Source organism: Gadus chalcogrammus, chromosome 10 (assembly GCF_026213295.1).
Source record: "Gadus chalcogrammus isolate NIFS_2021 chromosome 10, NIFS_Gcha_1.0, whole genome shotgun sequence".
NCBI lineage: Eukaryota > Metazoa > Chordata > Actinopteri > Gadiformes > Gadidae > Gadus > Gadus chalcogrammus.
In genome coordinates this window covers 12750806-12763321 of record NC_079421.1, presented here as the reverse complement: position 1 = coordinate 12763321, position 12516 = coordinate 12750806, and the positions used below count along the sequence as shown (strand labels likewise).

General features: G+C 48.1%; 1 protein-coding gene across 1 annotated transcript in view; it reads right to left on the bottom strand.

Moving 5' to 3' along the window:
* Nucleotides 1–1225: 1225 nt before the first annotated feature.
* Nucleotides 1226–12516, bottom strand: part of LOC130390814 (short transient receptor potential channel 7-like) — a 50386-nt gene continuing 39095 nt past the window's right edge. The window contains exons 8-12 of the mRNA XM_056600965.1: nt 8535–8730; nt 7785–8006; nt 3151–3231; nt 2038–2113; nt 1226–1365 (exon numbers count right to left, since the gene is read on the bottom strand). Of these exons, the coding sequence (XP_056456940.1) occupies nt 1226–1365; nt 2038–2113; nt 3151–3231; nt 7785–8006; nt 8535–8730 (715 nt within the window). The remainder of the gene's footprint in view (nt 1366–2037; nt 2114–3150; nt 3232–7784; nt 8007–8534; nt 8731–12516) is intronic.

The window sequence follows — 12516 nt, the reverse complement described above, 5'->3', positions numbered from 1 at the left end:
ATGAACACAGAGATATCATAAATAAATATACTACCAACGACTTGCATTAACCCAAGTCATCTCATCATCTTCATTGGTTCTTGATATATTTCACTCTGTTCATACAATGGTAGTGGTGTGATCGGCCCTCCATGGTTGTCAGCCCTGTCTCCCAGTGGACCTCCCCTGGGCTGGAGCTGTGAGGTGTTCCAGGAGGGTGTGTGCATGGAGGACTGGTCGTAATGTGTTAATTAGCTTGCCTGTCGTGTACGGGTGGTGCAGCATCTCGCCAGACAGCCACCTCATGATCCGCATGGAGCTGACACTAAGACTTTAAGCCCTGTCCCCGTGATCCCTCACCTAGACTCTTTCTTCTGCTCCGGTATCTCTTGTCTTGTTTTGTTCGACTTCGTCCAGATCAACGTGTGAGATAATATAGAGATCTCCTTTGTAGCAGCCTCAAGTTTATCAGACAACCCGGTTTAGCAACGCACACACAAAGATGGCCGTGTGTGTGACCGTCTTTCTAAGCACACATTTAAAATAACTGAATGACACCCACACATTTCCAGCACCCGCCTCCCACTAGAGGTCCCCTTTCCCCGCTACTTTTTTAGCTCTTCCTGGTCCCTGCTTCCTCTCTCCTGATATTTTTGTGCTGATATTTCTTGGCAGCGCCTGTTGGTATTTGCCATCTCTATGTTCACGAAGCCTGGAAGCCAGGATGTCGCCGTTACTCCTGAATGTTGCTGCTTCCTCGCTCTGTGAGTCCACAGGCTGTCGTCTTGAGTTTAGTCTCCTACGTCTGACCCCTCTTCAACTCTGACCACTCTTCCACTCGGAAACCTCTTCAACTCGGACCCCTCTTAAACTCTGACCCTTCACTACCAGTTTCTTAGCCGCTGGCTCTATCTCCTTCACCGCACACCTTCTGATGTCGCAGTATGGACTACCTTCCCAAAACATATCTCTCTCTCTCCCTCTATCTCTCTCCCTCTCTCCCTCCGTCCCTTAGCCTTCGGCAGACCTGTAAACCCCCTGCTCTCCCTCTATCTCTCTCACACTCTCTTCCCTCCCTCTATCTCTCTCTCCCTCTCTTCCCTCCCTCTATCTCTCTCTCCCTCTCTTCCCCCCCTCTTTCTCTCTACATTATCTGCTAACCCGCCCCCTCCCTCCCCCAGGACCCTCGGTGTACCCCTCCCCCAGCGTCCCCTCCCCCCCCTCCCTGGCAGGGTGTCCAGTGTGGTCAGTGTCTCTTGGTGTTCTTGCCAAACTTGTCGCTGAGCTGCTGGATGAGGCCGGCCAGCTCGCCCGTGGACTGAGACTTCTCCTCCAGGAGCTCGTAGCGCAGGCTGGAGATGTCCTGCTTGATCTCCTTCAGCTCGCCTGCACACACACACACACACACACACACACACACACACACACACACACACACACACACACACACACACACACACACACACACACACACACACACACACACACACACACACACACACACACACACACACGCAGGCACGCACACACACACACAGAGACACGCACATACACACACAGGCATCCTCACACAGGCACACACGCAGGCACACACAAATGCACACACACACACACACACAGATGAGACATGATTAAATGCATTTACGCAGGAAAACGAAATCAGGATTGTCTGGTATGCACACATACAGACTTATGTAGTCTGGCAAAGGCCATATGGGCATGCAATGTGGCACTTAATATTGTAAGCACTCTGCCTGCTCTCAAATCACGCACAATGACAGGTTGAGTGAATACATTTCATTACTTTAGACAGAAACAGTGAATGAAAACACAACACAGGTTCGCTTAGATTGGCATCTTTGCTTTGTGCCAAGGATTATGTGTACGGTTATATCCATCACTGGGCAGTTTTGCATAAAAAACACACCCACACTTCACCGCCCCCGCTCAATGCACACATGTGAAGTGCACACCCACAGCCATGACCCTGTCCCCCTCTCTTCCCTTTAAACACATGAGCTGCTGAGCAGGAGGTCGGCGCTGCTGGGGGCGTCTTACCTTCATTAACTTCGTCGTTCTCGCGGTCAACCTGAGCCTTCAGGACGTAGCGTTTAATCAGACGCTTCATGATCTTCTGCCAGAGCCACGGGGGGGGGGGGAAGAAAGACGTTATTATGGCTGGAGAAGGCCAGAAAGCAAAGATAATTGGTGTGACGGGTTCCAGGAGAAGGCCATTCACACAGGATCACAATGTGTGTGTGAGTGTGTATGTGTGTGTTCCGTGCACTCACACGTGAGAATGGGGGATGCATGGCGAGGGAGCTATGGCGAGGGTGTGAAGACTGAGAATCGATCTACAAGTCAACAGGGTGCAAAGCTTGCAGGCTGAGCTCCTCAATCCCCTTGGGAGGTGTGTATTCTGAGAACGATATCCCCTCAACCCCGCATACAGTAGACCTCTCCGTACTTCTATCACATGCAACTCATACTCATGTCATTCCCAGGAGTCCACCCATGTATATTTGGCTAAATGTGTTTTTTTGTGTGTTTGATGGAGAACCACAGCAGAGGACCAACACATGGGCTCAGAGTTAGCGCCACGGGAAGACGGAGTACTCAGAGGGTGCTTTCAGGAAGCATTGCCCTGTGGCGTCCATCTTGTTTGCGCCATCCATCTTTGTTTGTTTATTTTTAGCCTGTTACTATTCAATACACGTTCTGTTTTGTTTTCGCTGTAATAATCAGGTGGCATGAAGTGACTCAGTACTTCGGTAGTCTTTTCAATAGATACTTTCTAACTCTTACTCAAGTCATTATTTGGGTGACTTCTTTTATCTACTTGAGTCATTATCATTTTAAAGGAGAAATTGTACTTGCGTAGTTTTTGGCACTACACCTCTTCCTCCTTTGTCTTCACCTTCCTGCCCTCTCTCTCTCTGTCTGACCGACGCCCTCTCTCTATCATTCTGTAAGTCTTCCCCTTTGAATCCTCTTCTTACAGCCCTTTCTCCCACTCTCTGTATTCATCCTCACTCCAGAGTCTCCGAGCGTGGGACTGAGCTCTCTCGCCCTGTGTAAAACATCCCTCCGTGTTCCACCTCCCCTCCCCCCAGCCAGGCCTGGGCCAGCCAGGCCTGGGCCAGCCTGCTCCACCTCCGCGCCCCTCCTCACCTGGTACCTGGTGGGGTGTTTGATGGGTTTCCGCGGCACAAACTCCTCACCGGGTCGCGGGTGCGCAGTAAAACGCTCCGCCTGTGGGAGTCAGGGGCCGTGGATTAAGAAAATGGGAAATCTCACGGATGGGAAATGCCAATGAAAGACAGGACATGGGATGGAAAATGGTTACATGAAAAGTGATATGGGAGTATCCTATGAATAAACCTGGTTTTATCATCAATCTCAATGATGGAGGAACCGGCTGCGCTAAGAGTGCTGGCTGTTTCAACTTTTTCCACACACTTTGAAACTACAAAAAAGCAGGCAAAAACTTCAAAGCTGATGTGTAAAATTTCTGAGAAACATGACACATTAAAAACATGGGATACTATAAAGGCCTCTCTGCACTGAAGTTTAAATACAAATAAAATTCAATCTTTGCAATAGCCAAGCTTAGCATTAACTTGCTTGCCTGTATTGTTTTACATCTTGACATTTTGCAAGATACAGCAGCAGTTGCCGAATTAGCATTTTATCTCTGCCTCCCAGAGCTACGCGGCGCTAGTGGTGCTGTTGATGGAGAGTTTCACGTGGAAGATTGTCTGTTAAACCAATTATGGAAGATCAATCAGCAGCCATCCTTCGGGAATCTCAAAAAACACAGGCATAAACAAACAATATAAAGGTTACCACAGGTAAGGGAACCCTGACCAACAACGTTCAGTCCTACTATTGGTTAAACCATGTTTGTTTTTACTAATCTAGTAGGGACGCCGTCTCGTTCCCCCACTGAGGAGCTGGTTGCCCTTTCCTTCTCTCCTTTGATTGGCTTTTTAAAAACATCCATACTTCCCTTTGACGACCTTTGTCCCTTCTCCAGAAGCGGTAGACGTGTCGCTCGGACGGGGGTTCACCCAGAATGCGGGAATGGGAACGGGTCTCAACCCGTACTGTCTGAAAGGCTGCACTGTCTCGTCTGACAAAGTCTGAGCTGGCATGTGGGTGCAGTGGCGAGGTTTGCGTTTACATATTGATCGCTTGAATGCTTGCCCCCCCGCCCCCCCCCCCCCCCCGAGCGGCTGTCAGGGAACATGGAGGGCGCCTGGAGACGAGCTTGCGGGGGCAGTAGAGCACGGCGCCATCTTCCACCCCCTAGTGCTCCCTGGCCCTGTCGGCGGGACCAGACACAGGCAGACGCAATGGGCCGGGTAATAGCTGGCCCCAGGCTCTGGAGGAGCCGTCAGTAGCCCGGGAGAGGGAGCCGGGCAGCTGGGACGTGCTCGCGGAAAACCACCTCGTTCCTCTTTTGTACTGCATTTTACTCTTCAAAATCCTATCAGAATATCAATGTAGAGCAGTGGTTCTCAACGTTTTTTGAGCGAACGCCCCCCTGACCTTACCCTGAACCTCTGACGCCCACCCCCCCCCCCCCCCCAATAAAAAAAATAAAAATAAACTAACAACCCCACTCATACTTTGCGGTGGTCACAAATAGCAATGAATGCCCTCTGAGTCGGTTTTGGTGAAAAATAAATATAAATGAATATTCATGACATGCACAGAACTCCCGTGTCTCCCGCACCTCCCGACGTCCACGTCAATGAATGAATGGCCGGGGAACCGCGGGCACCGTGACAGCGGCCCGGCCCAGAGGCCTACTTAGGCCTATATATATTTGTATTTGAAAGGCAACAGTCTTTTCGAGGAGACTACGCTCAGAGCAGCTGTAACTGAACAACAGAAAGAGGAAGGAGGAAAACGGGCTGAAACTATTTTTTATTTTAATGTTATTTTTTTCTTGCTATCTGCCATGTTTGATTGTGTTGTGTTGGTTATTGAACTGTTAACCAGAGAACTTGGGTTATGTTTATCAGCGTTACTATCATGACGATAGCTGATGTAACGGGAGTCCGGGCGTGTGCAGGACCGAACCGCGCTGTCTGTATGACCACTGTTACACTGCGCATAGACAGTGAAAAGTAGCTGAGACGGTAGAGGGGTTAGAAACCAATAAATTAAAATAGGCTTTTTATTTTAGGTAGCCAATTTTTTCACCCAAAAATTTGAATACCATGAAAGTTTAAAATCCCCCCCAAAAAATAAAAAAAATAATCACGTTCCCAGCGCCCCCCTAGGTTGTGCGAACGCCCCCCAGGGGGTGGTACCCCCGTTGAGAACTGGAAGGTGGTACCGAGTTATTCCTGGACATGGCATTACTGAACACGATTCCACGTAAGAATGTTCAGGGCCCTTGAAGCAGCACTTGACTCACAGAGGACTAAGTGTGTATGTGTCTGTGTGGCCTTTCCCCATTCGCTATCTTCACAGTCTCCGTCTCACTTTTCTACTACCATTCAGAATCATGTCTTTATTTGAATGCATGGTGTTGGTTTACAGGTTAAATCTACAGCTGAGCAGCGCAGACTATAGGATAACATATCCTTTATAGGTCTGAAATGTCAACGCGACCAATGGGATTTCTGTCCTTTATAAATCATGAATATATTAACATCACAAAGGATTTAAGTAGTTTCCTTCTAAAGAAAAATAAATGCAGGGTGGGGAAAAATTAAACAACCCATTCAGTGTGTTCCATTAGTCGGGAATGATGTAGTAATACGTGTCTAAAACAAGTCAACAATATAGAAAATGTAATCATCTGAAAATAGATGTGCTAATATTCAGCTCGTACAGGCAGCAATTAGTAACCCCATTAGGTGACACCGTTGCTTAACGACACAGCTCTTTTAAAGGGAAATTATTTGGTCTTTTTTTGTACCTTTTGCTGAGAGTTCAGTCTCCATCTCGACTTCGTTGTCGTGGCGACGTGACTCATGCAGTAAGGCCACTTCATACCTTCCGGATCCGGACGAAATTCGTCCGTCCGCCCCAAACGTTGCCTCCGGAACTACCATTCATACCTCCGTCTGGTTTCAATCCTCTAGAGGGTAGTGACTGTCGTTTCACAAATGAACGGCATCGACAATCGCAAACATGACATCTGTAGAGATGATTTTGCTTTGCCTTTTGGTCACCGAAATCGGCAAAAAAAAAGTGCAAAAGGTGTGCGGTGGCATGTGACACCCCTCACCAACCCGCAGATCATCACCTCAAAATGTTGTTAAATGACCAGTTACAACTCATTGCCAAAGCAGGGGAACAATAAAATAAACAGGTCAGGTATATAGTATCATATAAGTATAAAACGTTAAATACAATATATATACATATCAGATATTATACTACTCTATCTATTTTCGCGAATGGTCTGTCTTTACAGCAAGTCTCTGGCCGTGTAAAGCAGAGGTTTGTTTCTCTGTGGATTTTTCATCCTTCAAATCCTCAACAAATCAAAGTCCATGTAGGCTAGAGGTAGTTCATTAGTTCTGCCTTTATTTTAAGCTTCCAGCATGTTGCGCGTGTGGGAGAATAACTACAAACATTCCACCCTAAAAGGTGACATATTATACCACCAGGTGTGAGTGTGATTAGCAGTTACAAGCCATTTTGAAACTCTGCCTCTTCTAACATCACAAGTGGGCGTGTGTCCACCTAGATGCATGTCGGATAGATTAGCAACATTTGCTATAGTCCACTGGCTAAGCTGGTAGACTGATCTATCCAGCACACATCTGGGTGGACACGCCCACTTGTGATGTCAGAAGAGACAGATTTTCAAAACGGCTTGTAACGGCTAATCACACTCACACCTGGTGGTATGATGTGTCACCTTAACCTTACTCTGCTCTGAATGTCTGCAGGCGGATTGCAATCATTGCATTTTAGTTTTACTTCAGCTCACTGTGAGACTATGCTCTCCATGAGAGCGCTAGCTGCCATTTTAGCGCCGTCACTTTCACAAGCTCTTATCTTGGCCCGAGCACACCGCCCTGATTGGCTCGCATCAAATCAAATTCTGTAGCCTCCAACCATAGCCGCTGACGGTTAACACGACCCCGGATCAGAGGTACGGAGAGGAATTCCAATAACTGCGAAGGAAAATAAAAAAAGCGCTCGTAACACGAGCCACACTTTGAGACGGTAATGACATGCACAACTTCGTTATTGCATACGACCCTGGTACACTGTTCTATCAGAACATCTCCCGCCCTGCAGACTAACTCAACATTACCATGAGTCACCCCTTCATTCACACTCTTTAGGAGTGAACCCCCGATTCTATGGTGTTCTATGGCTAGTCGACATTGCTTTGGGTATTTTACGCCTCTCCGGCTTTTATATAATGCGTTAGTCAGACCAACTGTTCTGCTGAAGTTCCTCAGCTGGACGCCTGGTACCGCCAATGCTAGGAGCAACCAAAGGTCGAACAACTCTTCAAAAGTCACAACTCTTCTCTGGTTTGGCACTGCAGTGGTGGAACGAGCTCCCTGGCGAGGTCAGGACCGCAGAGTCACTCGTCAGCTTCCGCAAGAGACTCAAGACAAACTTGTTCAGAGTTCACCTGGACCACGCATTACCCCTCCCCCCTCCCCCCCTGCCCCTTCAACTCCCTTACTCCCCTAAAAACACCCCTCCTACGCACTTATTGTGTGTTGTACACACTGCCACTAAAAAATAGTACTAAATATTGTGCTAGGAATATCTTTACTGAACAGACAGCGATTATTGTTGTTTCTTACGTCAGATACCTTTTGCCGGGAGTGGAGCATGCCCATCTCCACCTCGTTGTCGTGGTGACGGCTGCTGGCCTTGCAGAGGCGCACCAGTCCGCCCTTGATGCGCAGCCCTAGGTAGTAGAAGGACTTGGGGCTGGGCACCAGGTTGAAGGGGGCGGGCAGGGTCCGGCCCTCGTCGAAGTAGGACAGCCACAGCTTGGCGCGCGCAAACTTCCACTCCACGTCGGCGTCCTCCTGCAGTGACGCACGGAAAACACTTGTTATATTTACAATACACTCTGCTTTTATTGGCTCTTAATTTTTGTTTTATTTTCATTGCCCCACCCCTCCCCCCCCCCCCCGTTTCTTAATTGTTTTTCTCCTTCCCTCCCAAGGTACCTTCTTTATACAAGAACGTTTAAGAAACCATTCTTCATATAAACATTGACCTCCTTTCCTTGTTACTCGTCTTTTCAGCTTGATGTTGAATATGTATATAAGTTTCTGCATACATGTACAAAAAATGCAACATAGATATTTACATAACCATCTATATTCCAACAACACCAGACTCGGCTTCTTCCAAAGTCCATGTTATAGCCTGAAGTAATACGTTTGAAGTAAAGCACACACTGCAAATTAAAGCCATTCTAAAAAACAATCAACCTATCCTCTCCTTAACAACCTCTTCCTCCTTAACAACCTCTTCAACATAAGCAATGGAAGTGTTGATTGGCTTGGTCACATGACTGCGGCTGATGCGATTGGCCGACGTCTGCGCACCTCGATCTCCTGGTAGGAGCTGTTGATCATGGCGATAAGCATGTTGAGAAGCACCACCACCATGGTGACGTTGTAGATGCCGTACAGCACGTAGCCGATGTTCTCGATGAACTTGTGGTCGTACTTCAGCACCACCGAGATGACCTCGGACAGCCCGAAGATGGACCAGAAGAGGGTCTTGAAGCTCTCCTCCACCCTGCAGAGGGAGGGGAGGAAGGTGAGAGAGAGGTGAGGGGAGGTAGGTGAGAGAGAGGTGAGGGGAGGTAGGTGAGAGAGAGGTGAGGGGAGGTAGGTGAGAGAGAGGTGAGGGGAGGTAGGTGAGAGAGAGGTGAGGGGAGGTAGGTGAGAGAGAGGTGAGGGGAGGTAGGTGAGAGAGAGGTGAGGGGAGGTAGGTGAGAGAGGGGTGAGGGGAGGTAGGTGAGAGAGAGGTGAGGGGAGGTAGGTGAGAGAGAGGTGAGGGGAGGTAGGTGAGAGAGAGGTGAGGGGAGGTAGGTGAGAGAGAGGTGAGGGGAGGTAGGTGAGAGAGGGGTGAGGGGAGGTAGGTGAGGTAGGTGAGAGAGGACAGACAGACAGACAGACAGACAGACAGACAGACAGACAGACAGACAGACAGACAGACAGACAGACAGACAGACAGACAGACAGACAGACAGACAGACAGACAGACAGACAGACAGACAGACAGACAGACAGACAGACAGACAGACAGACAGACAGACAGACAGACAGACAGACAGACAGACAGACAGAGACAAAGAGACAGAGAGAACGAGAGAGAGGGAGAGAGAGAGAGCGGGAAAGAGAGATGCATTTAGTAACACAAATCAAAGCCCCTGGGTCGTGTTCTCCTTCGTCCAGACAGCTCGGCCCATGTGGTCATCAGCAGCCAATCAGAAGAGACGGGAGGGCTGCTCAGAACACAGGAACCTTGACATGTGTTTTAACGACTCCCCAGTTTTATCTTAAAAGACGAACCGCCCAAGTGTCAGAGAAGGCTTGGTTGCCAGACATCCTGAAGGTAATCGTCAGAAATGGTAGCAATACGATGACAGACCTCTATGCTTGCTTGCTAACAGAGGTGACGGTTGCTAAGGAAGCAGTCCACAGCCAGGTGAGCACATGAGTGTCTGTGTGTCGCCACACTGCAAGAACACCTCATGATAGCCAATGCAATGTTCTCACAGAGGGGTTTATGGGGTGGTACTGATGAAATCACCCGGTGAGTCAGATCCAATTTTAACACCTTATCCTTTCATCACCCGTGTGTGAGCATGCACATGCGCGCGCACGCGTGCACACGCACACACACACTTAAGAGAGCATGCAATTTGCCTGACTACAACTATTAAGTTATTTTAATCAAGCCACAGGTTTTCTGTCTATCCCGGCCGCTCAGCCGTGCACAATTCCTAATGGCCTGTTAACGTCATCCTGGTCTGCTTAGATTTCATCGCATGTTTCAGCATCTCCGGGTGAAACAGCGTCTTTTAACTGCATGATGGCGTTAAATATTGACTCGACTTCAACACTTCAGAAAAACTAATTGCACGGCGTAAGCCGCACACACGTCCCCGATGGACCAAAATGAACGGCCACGAGTCTCCTAATGATGTCCCCCATGTGCCGGAGCGTCTTCGTTCGCAGGGTCCACGGTCAGATTCCCGCCCTAAATGGAGCAGGAGCGAGAGACACACAGAGATGCTAGGTCGCCATAGGGCATATGTCTGCAAAGAAAACTGTTTGGAAGCATGTGTGCAGATAAATAATCCATGAGAAGTGGTCAGGGGTCTCCACAAGGCTCGGAGGCACACTGTGGAGGGTTCAGAGCCAGGAGGCCTCATGGCCGGAGGAAGAGGAGGACAGCACTGGATATCTGTGGGCTCATGGACAGAGGGATCGCCGATGGAGCCAGCCCAGCAAACTACTCTTAAAAAGAGAACAAGACGCTGGTGCACGGCAAGGAAAAGGGCTTAAAGAATTTTTCAGGCGAGCACACAAAAAAGTAATGCGCACACACACAAACACAGAGAGAACAGACAAAACTAAAGTTCTTATGTGCCTGTGTCTGCGTGTGTTGTGTGTGTCTTGGTGTGCTACCGAGTCACCTTTGTATCTTTTGCGTTCGTTATTTTGTCTATGGGATGATCCTGCTTATGAGGAACGCTCTTTGTTAAACAAGTCTTTTTAAGCTGCCGCTCATTAGCAGTAAACCTACCGAACAACATCTGTCTCCAAGTGTTCATGGAGGTTTCGACTGCTGAAACTGTGCAGCCGACCTCTATAAACAAAATTGAAAACAATGAACGAGGTTATACAACGAGGTCACACGAGAAACTTGTGAACACGACAATAAAATTCAACTTTTCGTCTTCAATGTGTTCACGTTAAGAGTGATCAAAGAGCACCCAAGTTCTGCGTCGCAACGCAAGAAACCATCCACACCCATTTTGCCATCTGATGACCCACGCATACATAAGAGTGTGCTCAAGATGCTCTTCCGACGAATTCCGCCCTTGTACAGAATCGGTTGGAAAAGCTACACTGCCCCCTTGTGGACACGGTATCACGACGGGGCATTACAAATCCAGGAAGCTCTGCCTAGCTCTGCGTCGTTTCCGAGTCCCGACAAGGATCTTGTTACTCATGGGGCCCCAGAAGTGTGACTTCAGCCTCACTGTTCCAGTCCATGACAGGTAAGTGGCGGTGATCACTAGTACCGTTTCTGTCCAGGCATCACTAGCCTGCACGGACAGAAACAGTATCTTCCATGTCTGCTCAGTGAGAGAACTCCCTGTAAGGGGACAGAAGCAAAGGACCCACCTGCAAGGTCATCCCCTGAGGATTGAGGGTGGGTGAGGGAGGGAGGGCTGCGTTTATTCCCATCGGTTTGTAGGCCGGGTCGTCGTTTCAGGGAATTGCTTTTCAATTGTGACGCATGAAGTGTCTGATACACCTTAATCGCTGGGAACTTTAAAGAGTTTCAGCCCTGCAGCATGGAGACGGAGACGCGATATGCAACCCGAATAGAAATTGATGATGCACTGGTAAATATCGGCACTTTCTTCCACACACACACACACACACACACACACACACACACACACACACACACACACACACACACACACACACACACACACACACACACACACACACACACACACACACACACACACACACACAACATACTTGTTTGAATGGTTATTGCAACAGAACAAGTGACGTTAATGGTAAATGGTATTAAACAGAACGTTGTAATGATGGTACTTGCAAGATTGTATTAAACTGCCGTAGCGCGCATGATAAATGACATGGTTGATAAATGATTCTAAAACAGTATGAAGGTAACGGAATACATAGTCAAAAAAGACAAACACACACACGCAACATTGACGGAAGCTATGCGCCCGGTCACAAGCCTTCAGTGTGGACCAGAGGACGTGGATTTGTAGTCGTCTTGCCCTGAAGCGTCATTATTTCCCAGTACAATGTCCTTTAAACAAAACAATATTATAAGCAGCTCATTTTTTTCCTCCCACGTCTTAATTCAAGCAAAAGACTATTTCAAATCGGTGAATATGGAAATGCTAAAATGAGAACAATTAGGCAGCCCACGTCCGTGCTGTGTCTCAATTAGCACTTGAATCAATGGCTGCTCTCAACCGGCCCTCCGGAAGTCGTTAGAACGACATACTCTCCACTCTCTTCACCACTTTGTCAGTCGTGTCAGTGCCCCCAAATCAGGAGGAGAGAAAACATAGTTATGATGGCAATCATGGAGCCTTAACCGAGGTTAATTAATGATTCAAATCTACTTCGATTTGACACAATCAGCCAGGGAGCGGGATCACTCTTAGACTTAATGCGAGTGGGCTGATAAAGTTATTTAAAACTTCCATCTCGCCTTGTTTTGAACTGCTAAAATCCATTTAAACTTAACTGAAAGGGAGTCAGTATGTTTTTGTTTGTGTGTGTGTGTATG